General features: G+C 36.7%; 1 protein-coding gene across 2 annotated transcripts; it reads right to left on the minus strand.

Moving 5' to 3' along the window:
• Positions 1-281: 281 nt before the first annotated feature.
• LOC131073387 (uncharacterized) lies at positions 282-27,129 on the minus strand. 2 transcript variants are annotated; one of them, XM_058009816.2, is made up of 3 exons: positions 26,817-27,129; positions 26,673-26,727; positions 282-437 (listed from the first exon to the last, which is right to left on the minus strand). In XM_058009816.2, the coding sequence occupies exons 1-3, from the start codon at positions 26,882-26,884 to the stop codon at positions 297-299; spliced, it is 264 nt and encodes an 87-aa protein (XP_057865799.2). In that variant the 5' UTR covers positions 26,885-27,129; the 3' UTR covers positions 282-296. The 2 variants fall into 2 exon arrangements, 1 of the variants encoding a protein (XP_057865799.2); XR_009112869.2 differs by lacking the exon at positions 282-437 and adding an exon at positions 17,021-17,509 and having other exon boundaries at positions 26,817-27,114.
• Between the last annotated feature and the right edge of the window lie 793 nt (positions 27,130-27,922).

The raw sequence follows: 27,922 nt of genomic DNA on the forward strand, positions 1-27,922 counted from the left end.
GAATGGCCCACGTAAAACCTTCGCTAGTAGCCAGTAATTAAAAAAAGTTTTGTTATAACAGCAGAAAGAAATAGGAAATAAACAGATTTCTGTTTCTTTCAAACAACTACCACATGCTTCCTCTACCACATGCTTCCTCTACCACAAGTTTGTTTCCTTGAGAAATCACATCCTCCATACAGCTAGCAATGCATCCTCCATCACAGGTGTCCATATTCCCAACATCACAGGATATAATAATGCTGAAATACAGAAATAGCCACTATGACGTGGAAATATTTTATCATGAAATAGATTCATTGTTGAAGAATACATATGGAAGTGCCATAAAGGAAGGACCAAAGGAAGGTCGCCATTGGATAAAACAATGCCCAGTCAACACTAAACAGGTAATCGATGCCACCACACAGCTTGATGTCAACCACAGGGTGAGGAAACTGCAATAGAAAACACAAACTGCCCATGACAGGAAGTTCCTTCATAAAATGTGACAGGAAATCTGCATGCTGCAAGTTGTATTTTCCAAGGCTAGAAATCACAATGCTCATTAGTAAACTCAACCAATAATTATTTTCCATATTTTAATCTTAAAACTTTATTAAAAATGACTTATATATATTATATATTAAATCATATGCAGCATAAAATGGTTAAATGATATAAAAATAGATCGGAAATGGAATGCTGTAATGGGTAAGAAGGCGTATGAAATAGGCTAGAATATGGCATGAAATGGAACATAATTTACTCTCATCACCCAGCTCTCCCAAGGGTCTAGAGTTGGGCCTAATTGGTTGTTTTCCAATGAATATTGATGTGAATGGGTTTGATTCCTAGTTTGCATATTTAGATTAGTCAACATTCCATTCCACAACATTTCAGTATCAAACCAAAAAAGCTCTCTAATATCCAAATTCCCTCCAATAAGATCTCAGACTTGATGGTCAACTCAAATCAAGTTTCAGTAAGGTTTTTAAATCTTTTGAAATCCAAACATAGTCAGTGATTAAACTAGATTGTGTAGAGAGATCGACTTTGAAAGATAACTAGGACAAAATACTCATTCAAGATGGCATTTCAAGCCGATATGTTCTTCAGATCCAATCCTTGCTTACATCTAGTTTAACATCAGATATTTAGAACTTGTTGATTGTTCCATGGAGATTTAGGCATAGGAGAAGGTAGACAATGGCCCCAAATTTGGGGATGATGACTTCTATATACCTATACATACAAAACATGGGCCCAAAACAAAATTTATTTTTATTTTTAGAAACCAAAGAAGGGTTCCAAGGCAACGTCCACAATGGGGTTGATGGGTAGCACCCTTATCATGTTCCTTGTTACAATATCGGTATGGTCGAGGGGCAAAGCCCCCTCCACCAAGCCCAAATTAAAGCCAATTAAGACCACATGAACCTTCATGGCGCATGCCATTTTTTATAATTTTATCACTATATTTTCTCCTACACCAAGTCTTCATGATTTTCGACCCAATGCTCATTCTTCCAAGAACTTATGGTGAAGTTGGGGAATCTAACCAATCTAAATGACAAGGGTTGTGTAGTTGAAGGCAAATATATCATCATTCTTGAGTCTTTTTATTTATATTCTTCTCTATGTTCAAATTCATAGAAAGTCCTTAGAATAGTCAGCAGAAACTCACAAACATTTATGAAAACTTGATAACATCCACCATCATTGCACCCTCCTTGCTTCTTCTATTCTCTACTAGGCCCAAGATGTCAACAATGTACAAATTAAGAAATATTTGAATACTGACATCCTAAAATTAAGATAAGCGAGCATGCTTCCAAGTAAACCAAAACAATAATAGTTGTTTTGATAGACTATTTGCCTCCAATAGCATGTAAGTATTCCTTTATTTGAAGGTCAATCATTTGTGCATGCCATCATGTTGTTTGTTTAATCAAAGCTTTGACACAAATCGAAATTGTTATCATGACATAGAGAAACTATAGGGACTCCTTGACATCACCAAGATGGTTGAGGGACTTCTAGAAGTCAAGTATCAAGGCATCCCCAAACGTCCCAACAAGGGAGTGTTGTGAAGTATTCACACATCGCCCCATTGCAAATGGGGACCCCCACTTTTCGCTTTCTATTAATCTTTGCATTGAAGGGATAGAATTTCTTGAGTAGCCAAAGAATTCATCAATTCATGTGGAAAGGGATTGAATGAGGAGTCTTCCCTAGGGTCACTTTTGAAGATTAATTTGACATGGACATTGAAGTGACTTAAGAATTGGAAGTTTGGATGAATAAAGTATAGGCAAGGGGAGAGATTGAACGAAGTGTCTACATAGGGTCATGTCCCTTGCTGGAGCAAACTTGCCTTAGACCCGTCCTTTGCCTCAAGATTAGAGTGAATTCCTTCCTTGAGCGTTCTTGAAAGGTAAAAGTCAACACATTTCGTGAAGACTTGGGATATGATCTAGTAGAGTGAAGGAAAGTGAAGGATTGAGTTTAAGGTTGTTTGAGATTAGGTACCTCTCTAAGGACTTAGGGCGAAATTTTACATTTAGCTCCCGTACCTTGCCAAGGGTCAAGCGAAAATTTGGAGAGTTATGTCCTTCCTAAGGTCCTAGAGCGAAACCTCCAAGTCTTGTCCTTGCCAAGGTCCAAGAGCAATTTTTATCTTCAAGGCCATGTCCTTCCAAAGGAAATAGAGCGAAATCTTTACCTTGACCTTGTCCTCCTAGAGTAAAATTTTGATGTCTAGTTCTTGCTGGGGTCCCAGAGCGAAATTTCTTCACCAAGTGATGTACCTTCCTAAGGTCATAGAGTGAATTTCTTACTTGACCTTGTCCTTCCAAAGGACAGTGAGCGAATTACATTTTGAGTCTTGTCCTTACCAAGGTCTTGGAGCGAAATTCTTATCAAGGACATTGAGTGAAATACCTATCTTGACCTTGTCCTTCCAAGGGACATTGAGCGAATTCCATTTTAAGTCTTGTCCTTAGAAGGGTCTTGGAGCAAAAATTGCCATACAGGTCCTGTCCTTCCAAAGAACATGGAGCGAAGTTATCACCTTGCCTTGTCCTTGTTGAGGGTCTAGAACGAACTTGAATATGTATCTTGGAGAAGTCTTAAGGCAAACTTTGTTTAGAATTATGAGCATACCTTGTCGTAGTCCAAGAGCGAGCTTTATCATTTGAAGCTGTCCTTCCAAGGGTCATTGAGCAAACAGCATTATAGGTTATGTCCTTGTCAAGGACATAGAGCAAATTTTTTATTTAGGGCCTGTCCTTCTTAAGGACAGAGGGCGAATTTTGTCTTAGGACTTGTCCTCCCAAAGGACAGAAAGCAAACCTCATTTTGAGTCTTGTCCTTCTTAAGGTCATAGAGCGAAATTATCACCTCAGCCTTGTCCTCCTTAAGATCCTTGAGCGAATTGTATGTACCTTGCAAGGGACCTAAAGCGAAATTCAATAAGACAAGCATTTTTTGACGCCTAAACTCATTCAAAATTCGAATTGCAAAGGAGATGAAGAGAGTTTGTGTTGAGTCGGCCAGCATGAGGAAGGCAATTTATTGTTTTAGCAAGTTGGCCTTATACCCAAAAGAAATAACATTTACCCTAAGCACCTATAAAGGAGAAGTTAAAACATTCATCTCAACCATTAATTCAAGTATATTCTTCTCTCCAAGTGCGAATTTGAGAGAAGACCTACTGAATCTGACCAGCAAGACAGCGAATTTCTCCAGCTAGACATCAAATTTTGTCAGCACATAAGTGAATTTTATCAGAATATAGGTGAGTTGCTGTGGCACAAGGGCGAAATTAGACATTGAAGGTGCGGACCTGATGATCAAGGAGGACAAATTTGAGCATTGAAGATGTGGATCTGATGTTTAGGGGGCAGAATTCATCATAGAGCATCAGAATTAAACAAGAGGGGCGAATTTGTTAAAAGGGAAGCGAATTTCACTATTGAGCAGTCCAAATTCATCTAAAGAGCAGCAAATTCATCTTCCACAAGGCGAAATCCCTTCAGCTACAACAAGTTTCTTGATTATTATCAATCCTCTTTGATCAGATTTAGAGAAAATCACATAAAATCAGAATGAGGGATTAAGTCAAAATGGTAGTATGTAAAGGTTATATACCATGTATGTTTGATGCCTAATTGTTTATTTTGCAAGAGGTAAGGAAAGAGATCAAAAGGATCAGGTTGGAAGAAGATTGGAGTGAGGATCTTAAGGAGAAGTCATACAGTCACTCCAAGGCAAGCAAGCAAGGATGGAAGAAGGATCAGCTACATCAATAATTCCCATCACCACTACTTTGAGCGAGCTAGAGAATGTTGAGCATCAAGAGATATCTCTTGATACCCCTTCATGATGATGAATCAAATCAAGTCTACAAAGTGCAAGATTGAGGTGGCATCCCAGTCGCTACTACACCAATCAGAGAGGTCCACATCGGCGCATATCGATTCAATGAACCAAGCTCACCCATGAATGTACAAACTCTGATGTACCTACCCTTGTTATCTATTGGTCCATGCTCATTGAATGTAATTTTCTCATTGGCTAAGGAGAGTTTGTTGTAACAAACCCTAATTAGGGTTTCATTGTAAAATCTTGGCCATTGATGGAAAATTCAATCCTGGCCATTCATTGTAAATAAGCTCAAACTCTTCATTTGTAAAGGTTAAAAGTTGGAGAGTAGTTAATAGTGAGTAGAATAGTGAATAGAATAGCAATTAGAATAAAAGTTAGAGTAGGAGAAGGCAAAGATTGTTGCCAAACAATGGTTGTAAAGAACAATTGATTTCATTGAAGTTATGGTGAATTTGATTTGTTACTTCAACAACTCGCATGGTCTTTGCTCCTCAATTTGCTTTCATGTAATTAGATTGAATGGAAGAATTCGTTGAATGTATTCATGTGGAATCCGCCTAATCCATACCACTTGCCTCTTGCTACTTGTAAGTGTGCCCTGTGTGGTCAATTGGAATGATATGAGCTTAATTTTGAACCATTCTACACTCATTGCTCATGCATTAACTTGAATGGTGATCAATGTTTGATGGTATTGATTCGAACATCTTTGAAATGTCCTTAGAAGATTGCACTGAGCTAGTGTCAAATTGTTCAGTTTGATGGTGAGACCTCGCTTAGTAGGATTCCATCTAATCATTCATCCATCTTCTTACATTCTAGGCCTTAGAATAGACTCTCTCAACCCTTTCCTTTTGCCATTTTTTCAGACACAAGTTAGTTTAGGACCAAAAAGCATCACCAAATTGTAACATTAGATGACCTAAGTTCCAACAAATCAAGCATTCAGGCATTCAAATGTAAGTCCCCTTGTGATACCAACAATCACATCAACCAACTGTGCTTATCCACACGTAGTGACCCTACATTCATGAACCTTGGAGTCTTCTCAAGTGATCCTTAAGCTAATCTTCACAATTTGAGAGATTTTGTTCAAGAGAGGATAAGATACTTAAGGTATTTTATTTTGTGTTCGCATGTGCATAAAAAACACATCAACAGAGAGCATCTCAAAGACAACCCTTGCTTTTGTAGGGCATCACGAAAACATCCACACTTTGTTGGTGGTGGTGAGGGGCATTATGTCCCCCTCCTTGCATCCTTGAAATGTCCGCATTTATGAAATTCTACATTTTTCAAGGGGAAAGCATCCTCATGGAACTATGGATTTTCTATTTACTTCCCTTCAACTTCAACCATAGGTTTAGCCTAAGTTTAAACACTTGAGTTAAGACCTTACCTACTTAATCTACAATTGGAGGTCTATCAACCTAATATGATAAACTCATCCTATGATAGCTCTGATACAGCAATAAGCCAAGATGTTGACATGTGTCAACATCTCGCTTGTTTGGTGCTTTATGGCCAAAAGATCTTGTTATTATAACCAATTGCCTTAATATTGCAAGATGGGAACACTTGCCAAGATCTTGCATACTCAGATTGATCAAAGCAAGGAAAACGACTTGTTTTAATTTTGACTAGTAGGTGAAGTGATATTGTTATGAGTCGAGACCATAGTTTGCAAACTCAAACTCAACTTGGACTTTGCAAAACCAATAATTTCTGACTTACCATAATCCTGTAAAACTTATTGACTTTAAAAATATTAAATTTAAAAAAAAAACATAAATTTTCTGCAAAATAAGCTAAAAAATCTAACTCGACATGGGACTCAACAAACCAATAATTTATGACTCGGCAAAACCTTGGCAAAACTTAGCAACTTAAAAAGATACTTAAACTTTTGAAAAAAAAAACAATTTTCTTTACCAAAATATAGCTATAAAATGTATCAGATGTGTTTTGGTAGGGGTTTGGGGCTACACCCTTGGTAAGGTACAAAGTAGGGTCGAGGGATGGAGCCTTTTGCTACCAAGCCCAAATGAAGAGTTTCAAGACCTTGCAATCCATCATGACGCATGCCATTGTCATAATTTTTTTAAAAAGGCAAAAAAACATTATTTTTTGTGTTTGCGGCATGTTTTTTCTACAAAGGGTTACCAATCCCATGTCTAGTGAGTTTCTCAAACAAACTCACCAAGTTTCAGCAAGTACTTAGTAATTTTGGAGACTGTGACTCACCGGAGACTTGACCAACAAGGATGGCAAGTTATTCATGGGAGTACTCATTTCAAAAAAGAAAAACCTAGGAGTACTTGGTGTACTTGGTGAATTTTCCAACTGTGGTTGAGATTTATTATAAGCCAATGCAATAGTAAGATAAAAACTCCAATGCAGCATTCAAAGCTAATTGGTACGGTACTCTATTAATGGTGCATCCAAATTGAACATGGCACACCAAAATGAAAGAATCATTGCACAGCATTGAATAAGCAAAGTGCAACCATCATAGGCAACAATAGGAAAAAGAATGAAGAGTTGTGTAAGCTCTTAAACCATCTCTAGGAAAAACATATGCATCACTTCAAAATTGCATAGCCAGAAAACCAACCATGCATATAGATTTTAAGTTGAACAATTACTCGGCATTATAGAAACAATGTGCAACCATTACAAACATTGCATAGGCAATAGGAAAAAGTGCAGCCATCTACAAAGCATCCATGGTGCACAATTATCAGCTAACATTGATGTTTGGGGGTGGCCGATTGATAAAATGAAGCTTGCACACTATTGAAAGGCTTAATGCCTAGCCCACTGGTTATAGTGGACAATACAAATGCCTACAACCTAAATTCTAACAAAAAATGGTACAAATGCAGCCATAATAAATTCCTATCCACCTCTAAGCAAAATACATGTCACAACCCTCCTTTATCACTTTTGGATTTAAATTACAATCTTATTTTATCTTTGGATAAGCTATTTAAATGATTGAATAAATGTTATAAAAAGAATGAAAAATAATAACACACACACACACATGGAAAATATACATTATTTTTATTTATTTATTTTCCACATCCAATTATGGCACATGTTGTAGGAAGAATAAGAAGCTTCTAGAGGATTCTCCACCATCATGCATGTAACTCCTCCACTAAGTCTAATCAATTGGCATGAAGTCCAAAATTGGGAAAGAATCTCCTTTTTAATTAAATTTTCTAGATAGTGGAATGGAGGGAATTTTCTTATAAAATTATATGCAAGTTTCAAAGAAGGGAGTTGATTATGTTTTGAAGGAAATTTCCCAAGTTTTAGAAATAGATCTTTTTGGTAGTCTCATTTTCGTTGCAGGAATTTTAAGTTGTTGTTTGAAGGATTTCTCTCAAGTTGCAAGGAAGGATCATAAGGGTAGCTAGTGGATTCAACATCAAGCTCGATAAACTAGGTTCTCTCCTCGTCGTTTATTTTTACATTTCCTTATGAGGAATTCGTATTATCAATAGTTATAGATCTTCCTTTATATAAAGAAATTCTTTTATTTGATTTTAAATCTTTTATTTGAGGATAAATAGTAATGATGATGCTTTCATATAGTGCATGTAAAATATAGTTATTTAAATTATTTTATTTCCCTCAAGAAAATATGCACATGATCTTGCTTTTGTTTTCCTTCCAAAAATTTTAGCAAAAGAAAATCATATTCCTTTATTTGTTTAAAATCTCTTTTTCTGAAATCAAAATTCTTCCTGTGTGATTTGAATCTTTATTCCTCCCTCTGATTCATTTCTCTGGTCCTTCGAATGGAAATCTAAATCTCATTCTTTAATCTCTCTGTGATTATTTAAATCCCTCTGTGATTATTTTTAAAATCTCTCTGTGATTATTTTAAATCTCTCTGTGATTTTTAGTTAAATAAATTTCTCTGTGAATATTAGTTAAATGAGTTGAATAAAATTTCTATGTGAATATTAGTTAAATGAGTTGAATAAAAATTTCTCTGTGAATATTAGCAAAATCTCTGTGAATATCAGTCGAACAAACTCTCTCCCTGTGAAATCTGAAAATAAATAATCTTCCTGTAAATAACTCTCTATCGCCCTCTCTGGACATTGGTTGAGAAATAGAATATAATTCCTCTGTGTTAGCTTGTATTTCTCAATTTAAATACCTACCTACTTCTCAATAATTTGTGCATCGCTGGAGCAAATTACTTCTCTGGTTATTTTTATTTCTCTGTTATATTTCGTCCCTGGGATTAATATGATATTCTCTCTTACATTAATATTTTCTTAAGTTTACATACCTGTTTATGTATTCTCCTTTTATACAATTTATTATTCTGGAATGAACTATAGAAAAAAATATACATATATATATAACATATATATATATATATATATATATAGTTTATGCGAAGTAATTAATAATTATATTGCACGATATAATGCCTGTGCGTACCAGCTCGCAAGTGGAGGACGGAGTTAATACTCCACAAGGAGTGGTACCGTAACGGTACCCCCCACTAGCCTGCGGTCACTGCTACGACAGTGGCCGCAGGGTAGTGGAGGGGACCTGTGGGGTCCCACTCCCATTAACCCTTATTAATGCCGATCAAACATAATTTGAAGGGCAATGTTAATTTAAAAAAAAAAGAAATTCTTTTTTTTTATATATGTTTAAAATTTTAGTTTATTTAAAGTCCTCCTTTTATGTATATATATAAATTTTAGTTAATAAATTTTTAAACTTAGGTAATTATTAGATTTATAACTAAGTTTTAACAAATTTATATTAAATGATACTTAGATCCTCTTAAGATCCACTTAACAATTAATCCATATTAAATGACTTGAAGCTAAATTCTATGTTGGGATTAGTGGTTTTATAAGCGATATTCTCGCATGTAACTTACCCTACCTTCGCTTCATGCAAATGTCTTTACATTGATTTCAATTATTGGTGTTCCCATCTTCATGCAAATTATAAGTTTAATTGTTAGTATGCAAGTTACCTAGCTGTCATTATTATGCAAGTTATATTCAAGTTTTGAATGATAAATAATTCTAGTTATGGGTTTTATCCCATGTCATTCATCAAGTAGTTATTTCGATTAATTGAGCTTTGCAATGTCTAAATATACGCGTTCAATTCATAATTATTTTCCAAACATGATGTTTATCATAAGTTAGAAAAATTTAAATAAAAAAAGTTGGAAAACCAAAACCAAGTAGCATTCGGTATATACAGTGCCTCTGGGTCACTCTTATGGGTAATGTCATCGTGTTGAACTACTACACTTAACGCCTAATAAAGCTACATCAACGATGTCTGTGGCATCGTCCCTATAAATTGTCGGGGAGTAATAAGGGGCACTTGGAAGTTAAAATCCAAGGGGCAGGTAATCCCCCTTGGATCGATAATTTAATAAGATAACTCTAAAACGATCTTTCATCTACTGAGTTAAACTATAGTAAACCCCTATAGGGATGGTGAGTGAAATGCTTTTATGAAATTGATTTAATCTCGAAAATTATTGTCAATTGACAATTGGTCATGGGTGACGCTTATGATAAGAATTTAGGATCTAGTGTTTTAGGCCACAAGCAATAGGCCATCTTGAGCCTTTGCTTAAGCGCTACCACCGTGGGTAGCAACCGCAGAGAAACTGTCTAGGATATTGACCCTAGAAAGGGTTGCGTACCCACTACTCAGTTTACATCAAACCATAAGAGTAGAAAATAGAACTACATACTTTACGCCTTGATCCCATGCCAAAGCAGGTATGTAGACAGTCGTGGGACGGAGTTGTCCCTCGTACTCAGGCGTTCGTGGGTGGGGTCTAGGCTTGGTAAAAGAAAGATTGAGTAAGAATCCTAATTTGAAAGATAAGATAATTAAATTTGAAAAAGTAATTCAATGCATACTCGGAAGGAATCCTGTATGGATTCGCTTGACTTCCCGAGGCTTTAAGCCAAATCCCGAGGCGGAATTCAAGCTTGTATTATGTTATTTAATTACTCCTAAGGACGGCGACCTCGGTGCACTTCTGTTAGAAGAGTGTAGTACTTAGTGAGTGGCTCAGGACCCGAATGGTCCCGATGAATCTAAGTCTCTGGCCAGAGCACCTCTTATCCCGATTGGATAGATGCCTACCCCGTATGGGTAGATGCCTATCCCGTATTGGATAGATGAAATCTTATGCCTAACCCGTATGGGTAGATGCCTATCCCGTATTGGATAGATGAAATCTTATGTCCCGTATGGACAAATGCCTAACCCGTATGGTTAGATGCTTATCCCGGATGGATGAATGCCTAATCCAAATGGATGGATGCCCAAAGTATGCGATTGAATCAAACACAATGAATAAATTAAACAAAAAAAAAAGAATGGTCAATTTTGTTGAGTTAATTATGGTGGGTTATTACAATACAGCCTCAAAACATAGAGTATCCATCAAGATTGGCATGGCCTTGATCAAAGGGAATGCAATCATTTAAATCATGCATAGGTGGTAGAAATCCAGTTTGTAGCTCTCCAGTCAATTGCAGATCCAAAATGACCAAGGTGCATCACAAAGTTAAGCATTTGTAATGGCAGCCAGAATGAATAAATCCTATGGACCATTTTGAATTCAGAACAGCACAGCAAGAACAGTGATTTCTGCTATGATAAAAGAATTTTCTGACTGATTAAACGGGGCTCAAATGGTTGATAAAAAGGCATAAAAGTTTCATGGTATGTACCATAAATTGAATGGTAGTGTGTTCATGTCATTGTCCTCCTGATTGACCACAATAAAAGAAAGGAAAAAAGAATAAGAGTGGTGTAAGGAGTGCAGCCAAGCAAGATGAACTTGCTTAGATATTCAAAACTTCTGTTGTGCACTTCATTTGTTGCAGCCTAGCACCATTTGGAACCATCCAATTAGAGGGTAATCCAATAGTTACCACTCTGCTGAAAGATCCCTGATGGATCTCTTTTCTAATCTGCTGTAATTTTTATTATTTTAAATTGATTTTTCCTGCTTATTAATATTTTCTCTCAGAAATAGACAGAAGTTGCAAAAAGGTTGGATTCTTTTTGTATTTTGATAATTTTTCAACAAGTAAATAATGAAGTACAAGTACATGAACAAAGTACTGAAAATGAAGTTCATATACAGCCAAGACAAATTCGATTCAAGGCAGATTTCTGAATATAAAATCAAATATTTGACTAGATGAAGATTTCCAATAATTTCAGGAAGATTACAATCAGGAATAATCCCAACCTGGATGCTGAAAGAGTAACATAACCAGGAATGAAGCTGCGGCAAGATTCCAGCCCTCCAAGTGCTGCACGTGGGAAGGAAAGTGACTGCCAGGTACAGCCGTACGGCTGCCAAGTACACCCAACTGGTTAGAAACCCCAAACTGAACTCTGTCAGAATCGCTGAACCTCCAGAAAGAATGTCGTACAATCTCCAAGATGCTAATAGCTGCAAACAAATCCAAACCACTGTATTGGGGACTACGTCCCAAACAGGCAAGGCATTGGGGTTGGCGTCCCAGATGCTGAAAAGCTCTTCCAGAGCCAAATCTCAAATCCAAGATGTAAAATATGTAAAAGATAGCAAGAATTAGGTCTCAACTTCCTTATAACACCTTCCCACTTAGCTCGAACCCTAAAAGTGACTCAATGAGGCGTTTAGGATTAAAATATTATATTTCTCATTTTAAGTTGCCAAGTGCATAGAAAACGACCTTTTTTCAAATATAAAGAAATTCGTTCACCGAAAGGATCTGAGTCAAAAGAGAAATATTTAGAAAAGTCCAAGACCTTTCAAACGAGCTATTACACCAAGGGATATGCATCCAGATGAGGCCAAAAACCCCTTATTACTCCAAAATGGCTATAAACATAGCTTTATTTAATTAATCAAACGCTAACTTAGGAAATATTTAAATATATTAAAAATATATCCCAAATAGCTGTAGAAGGCTCAAATGACTCCAAAATCCTGAAACGGAACCTGTCACCTGTCTGTGATTGATGTCGAAAATCATGGATCAACTGGCAGTCTCATCCCTAAAATCTAGGGATGCTCCTAGAAACTAGGAAACACACCCAAATCTCTTGAAACTGAAACCAAGGAATGGTCTCATGGAACCCCAACCCTGGACGCTGTCACAACCTCCTAAAAAGTAGGAACTGCCTCCTAAAGTAGGAACTGCTTCCTAAAATCAAGGAACTGCTCCAAACTGCCTGTAAAGCCAAAATCCAATCACTATATGCACTGAATGAGTCCCAATCAACCTCTGCTAGCCTACGAGACTCCAATGATAGGCCAACTCCTCCGCCTCTGTGTCCACTCTAGAAAGGGGACATGACATCTGCCTTGACAAAAGCAGAGATATCAGTTCAAGCAAGTGTGCCATTGGGGTAGATGACAACAATGTGGCAGTGGGACCCTCACCTATAACCACTCTTTCCAAACCGTCCAGATTGTCCATGTCGCTTCACATCCAACAGATAGCAGGCAATTTAGATGCTGTTAGAAAAGTTTTCTTATTTTGATGCACCATTAGATAAAATATCCAAAATGGCAAGTGGGCCTGACAAATTAAAGGGAAATCTTCTAATTATTTTAGAGGTTGCTGATTGTTTAAAATCACCAAACGAAGGAAAATCTTTGGAGGGCAAATGGAGCCAATATGCTTGCAAAGGTTACAGAAGTTCTCTCCTGTGAAGAATAAGAAACTCATGACTTATTTATTTTTTAATCCTTTTATTAAACAAAAGGTGAAGCCCACATATCATCATGCTCTGATTAACTAGATTATAATGCTTCTATATCCTAAATATAAAAGTCCATGCCTTCTATTAAATAAAAAGGTGTTCCTTAAAAACATAAAAGCTCGCACAAAGAAAGGGAGCCAAGGAAATAATAAAGCGAAAGCTTTGTTATTAAATAAAAATATATAAAAGCGTCCATGTCCTAAATATCAATATAGAAGGAACTTACAGGAAAGCATAAGCAAGATAATGGATGGCAGCTATCATACAGGGAGTAGGGGAAATAGAGGTTTTGCATACAGGAAAGGGCAGTCAAGAGCAGAAATCATAGCAAGAAGACTGGAGTGGGAGAACAGATGTTCATTATGCAAGAGTTGAAGCAGATAAGGGAAACACTTTTTCTCCAGTTCTGGTTCCTTCTTCTTGTCTTCTCTTCTTTTGACTTCTATATATATATATATAATCCCTTGCTAACTCTGATCCAAATTTACTGATTAGAGGCTCAAGGAATATCGTCAAACACTTTGCACACAAGTCTGAACTTGTTGATTAGGGCTTCGGTTTACCTTGCTATGAGTTTGTATGCTGCAAATGATGTTTTTTGAATGCTTCTAATCATGCAAGATGGATTATTAATGTAATAGAAATGATGTGCTAACTGTTCTTACCTTTCACATGCATATAAGTGACTGAAATTAACTTGTACAGCTAGTTGGCATATTGTCAAACACTTTCCATACATCCTAGGAAAACCAATATGCACCTACAGCAACTAGGTATTAATGCAAACACTTAGCATGTGTGCTAAACTTCACCAAATCAATGTCTTTTGTATCAGCATTTCAACAAACACTTGGCTGCCATGCATTCTGAAAGTGTACTAGACTTCATAGTGACATTCTGTCATACAATTCGCATACAATCCAGAGACAATGAAGTATTTGCTGCTACAGAATTAAAAGGAAACATTTGACAAAACATACACAATCCTTACTATGTCAACTGGTAATTTTATGGGTGCCTAATTAAGAGTGTTCCAGCTTACAGCATAAGACGTGGGATGCCCTAGTTGCTGCTGACAGTCACTTTCAGACCTGGTGCTTGGATATTCTCAGACTGCGATCAGAAATATGGCTCAAAACCTTCCATTACAGCCCAGTTCAATCATTGGGGAGTCTGCCTGTAGCAAGGATTTGCATCTTCAATCATTCATTCAAGTATGGAAATTAGAATGGATGTCTCCTCCTGAATGGTACCTGCTCTTCTAGTGTCTGCAATCTCTGCTATTCAAGAATCTAACTTAAAAATTGATTTCAATGGTAGACTTTGAAATAAATCTACTCACAAGAAGGTCTAGGTTTGCATCCAACCTTCAGCTTCCTAAGGGATTTCGTCCTTAGAGCAATCCAGTCACTGATTTCCAGCAACAATGGAGAAATAGCTTCAATAAAATAATCTCATAGCATGCTCTTGAAGGAAGACAAGGTTTGTTTATAAAGACTCCTCAAACTCCAAATCAATCTCGACGCTCAATGTGGGATAAATCCTCCTTTACTTTTAATTCCTCCTTATGAAGTAGCTTCTCGAACAAGCTGGAGAGCTTTATTAATTAAAAAGTCATTTTATAAAGTCACTGTATGAAAACAACTTAAACACTTTTTAACCCCCACTTTTAGTCATCATATCATAAACTCATTTAATGCTATAATGACCCCACTCTTAATGACATTTTATAAAGTTGAATAATAACTTTATAATATAATTATAATCATTAACAAATAATATCATTAAATGCCATTATAATTTTAATATCTCATTGATTACTCATTATCTTTGTTCCGTCTGACCCTAGAGGTCAACCATTGTTCCCACTACGCATCCAATTGTCTTACTAAAAATAGTAAGGGCCCCTCTCGATCAAATAGTAAGCATGTGAAACAGAGTCAAACGAAGGCCAAACTGAACCAAACGAAGAGCAATCCTAAACACTTTTGACCTCCGGAATGGGAATAAGCCTCCTACACTACCATTTGGGACCCTCTAACCATCAGTCTTAGCCTACGAGGGCCAATAATAGGCTAATCCAATCATAAACCATATCATCCCAAAAAGGGGGCATTACAAAATATATATATATAGTTCATTCAAAAGGTGGAGGGTTTTTTACTAGCAAACCTCTTACATTTTAGGCATTCAAACCTTTTGGGCAAAATATTTTTCTATTATTGTATTGGTCATGAACAACTCTATGATTGTGCAAATTTGTCTCTTATATATGGTGTTCAACACATCTCTATATATGATTAAAATGTTTTGTTTATTGTGCCTAGGTGTGGTTTTGCCTATAGGTTTTCCTTTGTCATTTTGTTTGTTGCTGCAGCCTCAATTTACATTTTTAGGATTCCTCTGACCTCCTACAGATTAGTGACCATACATACATTGGGCCTTCTTCATTGTAGTTGTGTCTTTTATCCTGATAAATGTTAAAATCTCATGCAATTGGACTCACACGAGCAAAAAGTCACCAATTGGTGTATCACCTTATTAAAATAGGTTTAAATTTTCACCCAGTGACTGTGAAATGAACTCACTGAAAACCTCATTAAGAGCCAGCTTCTAAATCCTAGAGGTTGTTTTGCAAACTGCATTCCACATTCACAAACCTCCTGTCTTGGCACAAGTTTGCACAAAAGTACACATTTGATGATCAACAATACCCATAGGCAATAACAGTTTTAGAAATGCTATTATAAAACATTGGGTTTGGCTGTGCATTTTTTTATCCAAATCCTAAGTAATCAAGGGGGCAACCTTATCCTAGCGAAGAAATAAGGTTACACAAAAGACAAAGTAATCCATACACAATTGAATGGGCATGACTTTTAACAATAATGCACTACTTCTATGCAAAATGCTCAAATGAATAGGATACATGGAATGTTAAAAATAGCAAGGGAAGGAACGAAGATTCATGTGACCCAATCAGCTTGCCTACACTATCTAATTATTTGTCCGCTATGTTGTAGCGTTTGGTTGTTTTGGTGTGCACACCTGCACCAAGTTTGCTTAGGTACATACTCTAGCATTTGGGTACACCCAGGGTACATAGTGGGTGTACCTGGATGTACTTGGGTGTAACCAGAGGCGCTGAGCATCAAAAAGTAACAAAAAAAGCGTTTTTTGCATCCAAAAACCCTTAAATGCCCCTAACTGCATCATTTTGCCCAATACAAAGATCATTCTAAGCTCTTCACTCTCTTTTTTTTTATTTTCTCTTAAAAAAAATTCACCCCTTCTATCATTGGGTTTTTCTCACATCTAACACCTTGTGTAGCTTATCATTGTTGCCCTTCAAACCCATACTAGGATCTCTACTCTCAAACCCCCACTAGTTAGTGGGATCTCGTCATATCAGAAATTTGATTACAATGAGGGGGTCTAGGAGTGGAGACTAGAATCAAGAACTTAGACAACTAAAATTATCGCTATTAAATGTCAACTAATAAAGATAAATATTAAATATTTAACTATCAATTGGCATTAATATTTATCTTTATAAATACCATTTTGGCATTGGGCATTGATCAATGATGAAGTATCACACGGTCAAATGTATTTAGTTTTGCAATTCTGTATATTTTTTTAAATTTTTGTGTATATATATGGGCATACCCAAGGGCAGAAACAAATTGCCAGTACCCATGCACAGAGTTCTTGTACCCGTACCAATAACTTAGACTGTCCCCCAAAGTGAAGGATCAAGCACATATATGTACCAGTACAATATTTATAATGGATACCCCTGATCCTTGCCCAATTTTTCGCTCACTTCAAATCTGTGTAATTTTGTCAAACAGATTGCTTGTTCTGATTTGGTACAATGTTTGAAACATATAAATTATCTTGTTGGCATGCAGTAAGATTAACCAAGATAATTTAATAACATTCACTGAACCATTAAAGTTTGAACAGCGATTTAAGAACAATATATCTGAAAGTAATCAAATCTGACCTCTTTAAATTCACAGAATGTTATTGCACTTTCTGAGAGAAACTGTTCATATTGCTGATGCAATCGCCCAAGAGGATCAGAATAATATTCAGCTAACAGAATTTAACAGCAGCAAGGAAAATATAAAATATCACAAACAAATTCCAGCCATGACCTTTCATTTTTTATTCTACTCTAAAACTGACATTACAGTGATCAGGATTACATAACAAACATCTTATATGTGTATCAATCTGAATAACCCAGCAGCACTCAGAAGTATTTTCCCATGTCCAGAAATGGTGCACAAGCAGCCCGTGTCCAGCATACAGCAGAGTTGAGCCTTCAACCAATTAAATCTTCCTGCCAAAAATAGTTGACCAGCTTATTATTCCCTTGACGTCCCAAAAACCACACCAACCATGCAATGTAATCCTCATGCAACACCCCAACTATTAATTTGTGTGAAATGAAAGAGTCCAAGAAGGTTCACGTCTATGTGAAGGAAGGAGGACGGCTGAGCAAGGAAAATACGCAATCACCACAGCAGCTCAACACACTTCCACGCATAGCATACAATAGTACACATTTGATACAAGAAAGCAAGCAGCTAAGCAAAGACTTCAATCTCCTTTGACTTTCATCCCTACAGAAATTTGTGTCAAGATAAAAAAGAGGGCATAGCTGAATAAGAACCAACAATAACTTCCACAATGCATCCAGCACTAGACTTACATCCTCCCCAAAAGCACAATTGTGGCTAAGTATTAAGGAATTGTAGAGGTGAAAATCTTAGGGTTTCACCCAAAGAATGTAGTAAAACCACTAATATTTTGCTTAGGAACCAATACATTAGGGAAAGATGGAATTTGATAGATCTAAACCTAAAAGACCAAGATTCTTATCAGAATCCAGGGGTTTTAGATATGCCTCTTCTTTCCCTTTAAATTGAATTGATTTGATTAATAATGCTGAAATAAGGGTAAATGTGCTGAAAGTGAAGCAATTATGAATAAACAGTGAGCTACAGTCGTCGACAAGAGCTACGAACCTGGATCTGAGCAATATGTGAATGTTTGGATCTATCCCAAAAGGTCAACCTGAATTGTCAAGATCGAAGTGCCAATTGCCCTGGTCCTCTGAACTTTTAGCCATCCAAAAGGGAACCTATTTGTCTCTATGAATAACGCCAATCCTGAAAATTGCAACTTTGTACCTATTCCTACACACAGTAGAGAAAGGAAAATGGTTGGGAATAGGGGTTTGCGTTAGGTCAAACCCCAGTTTTGGAATTAACCATAAAATAGAATTGAAAGGTAAATGAATTGTTGTAATGGAAATGATCTCCTTTTGAAGGAAATGCTGAAAATGTCTACAACACTAATGATATACCTTTTTTATGAGATTTTGTTTGTCTTCACAAGGAGTTAGGGTTTCATGTAGTCTTCATAAAACATAGAACATGAATGTCATCTCCAATGCTTGAATCTTGACTTCACTTCTACTCCAATGCTTGAAAGAAGACCGATTGCTTGCTCACTTGAATCTCAATGAATGCTTGATCGATCGGATGTTGGATTGATTGAATGTATTGGATGTATCTATCAAAATGAGAGGGGTAGACCTTGTTTTATACATGCTTGGTCGAAAAACAAATTATTTTCCGACATGAGCCGACACGGGACCTGGGTTCTTGCCCATTTTAAGTTATCGTTATGAGGCCCCAAAATGGGCCCTGATTGGGAGGATCAAAGCGAGGGCGCTCTAGTCACTGAGGACCAAGGCGCGGGTGCCCTAGTCCTGGCCAATTAGGGACTCAGAATTTTGGGGTAGAAAGTGCAGGTGTTGAAAATATTGAGTTTGGTGCATGGTGTGAGCAAAATCAAGGGTCCGATCAAGCCTCAAGAGGCAACACCAAGGTGAGGGCCCAAATGCAAACAAAATTGTAAGGGAGTACAATTTAGGACGCTACAAGACTCAACCAAACAATAAACTCCCACTATTGATCACAAGTTGCTCACCAAAATGGCATCCAATATGATATTGCAAATATGAATACCAACATATCAGTAACCTCTATACTCTGCAAATCAAACCTTAGAGAAAGTGATAATGTCAACTGAAAATCACCAAACCCTTTGAAATTTGTCTTTGAAGAAGATTTCACCAATTTCCAAAATCCAATCATTAATCTCCAATGTGAAATCTAAGTGACTTTGCCAAATCACCAACTACGGTAGATCTTCCACCAACGAAATTAATCTTCCCAAGAGGGTTTTTGTCCTCCAGAGACTGATATGAACAACATTCGATCTCCCAAACCACAAGAGTTCATCAATCACCAAAAATCGCCACCCTTCACAAAATCGTGATTTTCACCAAAAATGGCAGACTTCACCAAAATCGAAAATCTGAAAATAATGGAGGCAATAAACCTCAATGGCAGCAATGGAGAGGATTGCCAAGCTGGAGAAAATGGAGGCCTTCAATCAAACACTTCACTTCAACACTTCGCCAAAATTCAAGAGACTGATATGAACAACATTCGATCTCCCAAACTACAAGAGTTCATCAATCACCAAAAATCACCACCCTTCACAAAATCGTGATTTTCACCAAAAATGGCAGACTTCACCAAAATTGAAAATCTGAAAATAATGGAGGCAATAAACCTCAATGGCAGCAATGGAGAGGATTGCCAAGCTGGAAAAAATGGAGGCCTTCAATCAAACACTTCACGTCAACACTTCGCCAAAATTCGCCAATAAGAGAGAAAAATCGCCAAACATGGAGACCCCTGGCAAACTTAATAATAAAATAATGTTGGAGACTGCTCTCTTATACTTGCTTTTGCCTCTCACTTTTACCACACAAGCAATGTGTTCTTATACTTGTTTGGCAAAACTAACTTGCTTCTAGAAGGGTAAAAACATTAAATGCTCATTGCAAGTTAGTTAATTTTGTTTTTTAAATTTTAAAAAATTGTCAATCATCATTTAAAATTTAAAAACAATTAAATTTGGGGCTCATTTATTAAAATATTTCAATTCAAGTCAAAAATTGAGCCATAAGGGAAAATCGATATGAGTAGGGATTAAAAATCCCATTAAAATCATTTAAAATGTCAAAATTTTCCCCACAAGGGAAAATCAATTTCAGTGTGGACAAAAATCCTCATCAAAATTCACATAAAATGGGCCAGAGGAAAATTGACTTGGGCATGGATAAAGAATCCAAACTCAGAATTCACTTCATTCACAAAAATACTCCCTAGTGGAAATTCGACCTCAGTCTGGATGAAAATCCGGACTCAAAATTATGAAATGCACTCTTAGTGGAAAATCGCTACGAGTCTAGATAAAAATCCGGACAAAAGTCCTCAAAAACTTGTCACAAAACCCTAGTAGAAAATCGACCCAGGCGTGGAATGAATGCAAACATCATCAGCAACCTTGTTCATACCTCCCTGCTGGAAAAACGTGGGTAGTCAGGATAAATCCTGACACTTAGACAAATTTAAAGGCTTCCAGGGGAAAAACGACCCTAGTATGGATTATCAGTGATGGAAAAATGAGGCAAGTATGGATTTCAGGGGAAATCCATGTCCAATCTGGATTTTGAGTGGGGAAAACCATGGGTAGTCAGAAATATGAGGGGAAAAGTACCTCTAGCATGGAATTTTGACCTTTTAACCCTTAGAATATGGATTTTACTCCAGAAAATGATGACTTTTCCACTCAGAATCTCACTTAGAAACTCTAAAACTTAAAAAAACTCAACTGGACTTAGGCAAATTCATCAAAAATTAGAGCGTAAAACAAGGAAAACTATTAGGATTAAGTGCAAAATCAACTTGAATAATTCTCTAGGAGCGAGAAAACAACTCCAAAAGGTCTGGAAACACTTTAGCACTTAAAATCACCGATGAGGACATTTAAAACAAACACATTAACGCTCCAAAACGGGTCTACACTTAGACAAAACTAGGATCACTAAGAAATCTCAATTTTACGCGCTTGATCCTATAGCTTCAAAAACTCTAAACGGCACTAGGCATGATCAAAAACTCCGAGACTCTGGCACGAGAAATGCAAAATTGCCCACTAAGCAGCCAAAACCCTAACCTAACAATGCAGAAAAGAGGGGGTCCCCGTTAGCAATGGGGCGATGTGTGAAAAGGTCACAACACCCCCCCCCTCCTCCTTTATAGGCTTTTCTAGGAACTTTCTGGAAACTCCATTTTAAAATCACTTTATCAATTAAAAAAGTCTTTTAAATCTAAAAAGTGATTTATTTTATTTTTAAAACATTTCCAGCACTTAAAGTCACTTTTTAGCATCCTAACATTTAAAACTTCCCATTCTCTTTCCAACGAGCTATAATACTAAAGTGCCCAATAAAATATTTTTATTATAATGGTGACCTTAGTAAAATTAATTGAATATAGCTCACAATTATACCCAAGTAGCGACAATGGTCAAAATGCATGAGAATCGAAAATTGACTGCATAGGAGTGATACTGATGATAACTAAATCTGACCCGGTCACTTACTAAAATAGATGTTCCCTCCAAGAATCTTTGAGACCACACCAGAAGCCAGAAATAACATTTAAAAGTGTCACATAACTCCACTAAACCACCTGAGCTCGCTAGTAACATCTAATTATCCCTCTGATTAGGCTTACACAAACCCCGAAAGTCAGCACCAATTGCAAAGTAAGAGAACTTGAAAATGGGGGCATTACAATATTGCTATAAGATAAGAGAAGAGGAGATAAGAAAAGAAGATGAGACAATTCACATCCCTAAACTGCTTGGTCGTTGAGTTCCCTAATGATTGGCATTCAATTCGTGTGGCTAAAGAAGAAATTTGTTGAACACACTATATGTAACAAATTATGGATTGATCCAAGCAATGTGTCAATCTATGCTGAGTCATGTGTCCTAGTGCAATGAAACAATGACTTGTGTGGTGGCATGACATAATGACTTGGTTGTTGATGAGTGTGCAGTATCATAAAAAAGTTGTCAAGAGCATGCAAAGCTCCTTGAGGCTTGTGTGGCTGCAAACCAATCATTCACCCTTTCCTGAGAAGTGATGGCTCCCATTGTGTCTTTGTTGAGTTATGGAAACTAGACAAAGAGTTGCTGAAGATTTTACTACACCGTCTAATTTGCATACTACCCTATCTTAGCCACTTTGAAAAAAAGATATGAACCTTGGTAAGTGCATGTTGCGGTTGCCTATATGATCTCATCTTCTAAAATTGTGTACAAGTGCTCAAGATCCAAGATTGAAGAATGTTGAATTGATGCTAGCTCAAGAAGTGGAAAGATGCCAGATGAAAAACTGAGTATTGTAGAAGATCGAAAACAAGGGCTTTCTCACCAATTGCACATAAAATGGTGTATAGACCATAGTGCAAAAGATTCATCTTACAATGTGGACCCTTAAACCATTCCTTCTAAAGATGCTAACAAACTTAGTTGTCGACCTAGAAAGAATGAGGTGTGTGGTGCACATCATGGTGCTCTTTTGTTGCTAGTGCAAAAGAATTCGTTGAGCCTATTGATGAAAACTCTAGATGTGCTACAAAAACCTGTACACTCTATCTACTTCTCATTCCTATGAGGTGGCATGTAGTAGGATGTGTCCAATGTTCCATAGGGACATACTGCCCAGCCCCAAAATTATCACATTTTCAAAATAGAGAAGTCCCCAAGATGCAGGAACATCAGGGAGACATTCCCCCACCACACCCTCACCACCACTAGTAGGGCAAAAATGTCCCTAAGATGCTCTACAAAAACAAGGGATGTATTTGAGACATCCCCCTATTAGGAATGGCTAGGGGATACGCTAAAGTCCCCAAAATGTCCAAGGATTTGCATAAATCTCTTAAATATAAAGAAAAAAAAAATAAAAATAAAAACACTTACAATAACCTTAAATTCATTTTAAATTGCAAGGGCACATGATATAAGGAAAGACATGATATTTTTATATTTTGTTACTTTTTTCCAATTCAGAAAAAGATAGTAAAAAGGTTTCGTTTCATCACAATTTGCAAACCATAGACTAAGTTGTTTGGTCACAAAGAAACTTTTGGTTGCTCTATCACCTAAAGTTGTGGTTTGATTATGATAAAGCAAACCAATCACGAATCTGAAAAGAGTTGCAAACACTAGAGTTGCATCAGCTGTAAGAAACGACAAAGAAAATCACAAATATCTAGTCAAGCATCATAAATCTCATAAATTCCTACTCTATTCAATCAGATTACTTTGTTAACTTGGTAACATATTGCATTTAGTATATATTGAAATTTATTATATCATGAGTAAAAAATAATAATATATTTTATAAATATTTATATTAGATCCACCGCTAGATATGCAAATTGTTGAATATATGGCTTTGGATATGGAAAGGAATATGGATCAACAGGTACAAATGCCACACCTTGATCCTTAATGATGTTGTGACATTCTATCTACTCCATACATCCCACCCCATCCACTCGTACTGGATGACACTAGTATAGCTTGTTGTTAATTATATTAAAATATTTATTACTATTATAGCATGGCGCTGTCCCCAGAATTTAGGTCCTTGCTCCCCCCATCCTCCCTTTTGAAATTCCTATGTATATGTCCAAGGGTACCACAAGCTTGAACCCAAGACATGTCAAAAAAGGAATATGTCTCATAGAACTATACAAAGCCCTATTGTAGGCATGTTGGATGTAGAGCAGATTGTCATCCCAAGTGAGTGGATGCACATAGTTGTAGATGCACAAGTCATGGACTAATCTAGCAATGTATCCAATATTCATCTAGTCATCAATTTACAGATGAAAGTCTCTAGACCAATCCAACAATGCATCTAATCTCTTACTCCACTATCTTTGAAGTCAAGAACTTAATCTTTACACAAATGTGTTGTGGTAACTTACTTATGTCCTTGAGAACCTTGTATTGCTCAAGGGTGTTCTCATGCAGGCATGCAATGTAGACATGTAACTCGTGGCTGTAGTCTTCAACTAATTACTCCTTACACTAATGCAAGTGTTGGAACTTCATGTGCTCATCTTCATAGTGTCTGAGAAGGTAGTATCCCTCCTACACAACATTGACAAACGAAACCCATGTCCAAATTGGATCATGCTCCCCTCCATGTTGTGTGTTGAGTGTTTGCCACCAATACGACACTGAAATTAACATTTTTAACACTACAAAAGAAATCTTCTTTACATCATCAAAATGAATGATAAAGAAATACACTTCCAATTGCCACACCTAGTTATAATGTATGGCATTAGTTTTTCCTTCAAACAGTAGTATATCCAAGTTGACTTGCACTCTTAACATGATTTTGGGATTGTGTGGGAACATGTTCAATGTGTTGTGGCATTGGTCCTAATTGACACAAGTTCATGGAACTATTCAACGAGCTCTTGTTGCTATGGTCATGATTTTGGGGTTGCGTGGGAACATGTTCAATGTGTTGTGGCATTGGTCCTAATTGACACAAGTTCATGGAGCTATTCAACGAGCTCTTGTTGCTATTGTCCAAGGGTGTCATTCATCATCTTCCAAATGTCTACTGACACTTAAGATGTTTTCTTCTATGTGTTGACCATTCTACTCTTGCTATGACACTCATCCAAATGCTCAAAAGTTGAATTGAGTGGACAAACTTTCTTATGTTGTTATGCATGGTTTGTATTGGTAAGTGAAAAATATTGCAAGGGACTTCGTTATCTTGGTGAAGAATCAGGGTTATAGATTATGCATGCAAAAACAAAAGACAAAGTAATCCAATAAGATAGGCATGTGTGGTGTTGATAAGTGTGTGGTATCATATAAAGCTATCAAGGTGCACACAAACTTCCCTAAGGCTCTTCTGCACCTACACATTGATCTCACACAGACACGTATATGAGGCTGACCTAAATAAGCCATTTAAGCTAAAATACATTAGAAGATTCTTGGACAAGATTACAAACTCCAACATCTTTAAAAGTCTATTTATAAAATTTTGTTAACTTCAACTAGATTCTAGCTTTTGCATGTGGAATAATTAGTTTCTTACAAAAATGTATGTCTAGGAAACCAAAACTAAGTAGGCTGACGAGACTGGCTGTACTAATCAACAAAATATAAAATTAAAATAAATTCTAGTGGACCACATAACTGGTTCTACAGCATCTACACACCAAAATGAGCCTACTAGTATCAAAAGGTGGACCGATGTCATCACCATTGAAAATAAAAAAATAAATAGCAATATGGAATTTAAATGTCAAACTAAGGAATAGAGGTCAGCCAAGCCCTCTTGACAAACCATGTTATCATTTGGATCTCTCAGAATATTGTTCTGTGAAGGTAGCTGCAGATACATATTTCAAGAAGAAAGTAAATAATTTAGGAGTCAGACGTTAAAGTTCATCATGAGAATTACTTTTGGGGCACAACAAGCATCATGTTGGTATTATGTATGGTGAATAGTGTGTCTTGAATTGTATCTCGTAGTTGTCATGGTTTGTAGTTATTTGGACACTGTGCTCATCTGCATTGATTTCCACATTTGAAGATGTGATCCTTAAGGCATGGTTAGCATCTTTGTAGAAAGGACTCAATTGTATATATCTTGCTCATTTAACCAATAATTAAGATAACTATTTTACCTAGAAAAACCAATGAAAAAGGAAGGCCTATTCAATGGAACTGTGGATACAGAGATAATGAGACTTCTTCAGCAAGTTTCTATATCGTGAAACTAATCTTTGAAAGTGAGGCTATTTGGCGGGCAATTATCTCAAAAATAGACACAAGGAAAATCTAATAAAAAGGGTAAGGAAGCTCCATCTGAAATATGACATGACACTCCAACACATTGAAACGTTGAATGTAATATAATCTGAGTGTTGTTTTTTTCTTTTCACTTTGTTGTTTCCTATTCGTTTATGTTCTTAAGGTTCAATGTCTTTTAAATCCAATCAAATACATAAAACATGATGAATCCATATTCTTCATGGGGCACATTGCAGGAAAAGTTTACGAATCATTATATATCCACGTTCTTAAGCCTGCAAATTTGAGGGTGTATGTGAACTGAAGGCTTGTTTAATTTTGAGCTCGGCAAATAGGTCAGAACCTAAGGAATATAAAATCAAACAAATTATATCAAAGTAAAATCTATGTAAAGTTCTATTCTTCGTACATACGTCGTACAAGTGTGCTAGGTAGAGAGGGACCGAAACGCTTACCGTCACCTATAACTGCATTTGCATCGCCATTACAACAACAATTTTTGGGACTTGCAACATTTCGCAGAGGATAGTTCAAAAACTTAATTTTAAAGTGATGTAAACTGCAAATGGAACTGCCCAGACAAAATGCAAATATCCCTCTTTCAAAGAAATTGCTTCTACTAATTCAAAATGAAAATAACAATTATTTGCCTAGCAATTTAAGTGCGACTGTAATAGTTTAATATCGCATGGAATGATCGATCTCACGGGATAACTAACGCCCATTGAATCGTTGATAAGAGTATTTGATTTTGCGCAGAACCTAAAAAAAGAAAGATTAGATTAGGACAAAGTTGTTAACAATTTATTTTATTGCAACGAGCAGAAATGCATTTTACCTGTGCAGTTTACCTCAAGGATTCCTTAGACAGAGGGCATGCCAGACACTCCATTAATTTGCTGCTTCGTTGCCTCGCCATACTCAGATAAAGATTCACTTTTTGTGCAGTTAAACACCGTTTGAGAACATTTTCTATAACTTCAGCTTTCTTCTAGCCCTGACGAGTGTTAACCAGGTACAAGCTCGTATGGTACCAAGGTTATTGCGGTTCGGCATCTACATTCCCTCCTTTTATATATTTGACCTTCACAAAATGTAAAATGTGAAGAACAAGAAAATCTCTTAACCTCAAGGACAGCCATTCTTGTTAGTCCCCCTCACTTTCCACCTCATGTTCCATAAGCCTAAGTTGTACAAGCACTCGAAAGTTTTGGTGCACCAACCGCAAACTCTTGCTCAAACATAGGACCTTCTTGCATTGATATCACGATTATACCCATGGTCATAGCAACAAATTTGATGCTCATGATGAACTAAGAGTATGTGCCCTACACCAAGGATCGGGCTTGTCTTTCAATACCAACTATCATCAAAATTTGGGTGGTTGCATTCCCTCATACAACTTGCCATCCGAACCAATCACTTATTGAGTCATTTTCATCCTAAGAATAATCTAATCATCACTTTCTTCTAGTCATTACTACCATCCCTCTTTGATCTTTCATCATCCATCTTTTCTAAGGACTTAGCACATCAATCAATCCAATAATCAAACCTTAATCAAATCAACCCTCAATCAATCAAATCAATCATCCAATCCCTCGATTAATCATCCAAATCAAATCAACATCACTCTAAGGTTTTATACCTTGTGGAGTTTTATTTGGACCTCATCTTTAATCAATTAATCATTTGGCTTTTGTGCTTAGGAAAGAATCTCCCCCAAGTACCCTTTGCCTTATCCTTTGAGTCGATCAAGACTCTCAATCCCACGTCTTATTTTGCTTAGGATCATTAGTCAATCCTTAGTAGAAAGAGACTTTGATCATTATCCTAAGGTCTAAATTTCACCCAACTTCGTTGCCACCTTGTTTGTGGTTTTCATCATCAACATCCCCCACCTAAAATCTTCATCCAAGGACTAAGGTGCAATCTTAATCAAACTTTGTCCTAATCA

Source organism: Cryptomeria japonica, chromosome 9 (assembly GCF_030272615.1).
Source record: "Cryptomeria japonica chromosome 9, Sugi_1.0, whole genome shotgun sequence".
NCBI classification, from domain to species: domain Eukaryota; kingdom Viridiplantae; phylum Streptophyta; class Pinopsida; order Cupressales; family Cupressaceae; genus Cryptomeria; species Cryptomeria japonica.

Bases quoted from the DNA above. Each gene is read 5' to 3' on its own strand.
- LOC131073387 (XM_058009816.2), bottom strand. From the start codon at position 26,884: ATGGCGAGGCAACGAAGCAGCAAATTAATGGAGTGTCTGGCATGCCCT. The intron at 26,728-26,816 runs GTAAACTGCACA...TTCTTTTTTTAG, and splicing joins CTGTCTAAGGAATCCTTGAG to GTTCTGCGCAAAATCAAATA. The intron at 438-26,672 runs GTGAGATCGATC...TTTCTATTGCAG, and splicing joins CAATGGGCGTTAGTTATCCC to TTTCCTCACCCTGTGGTTGA.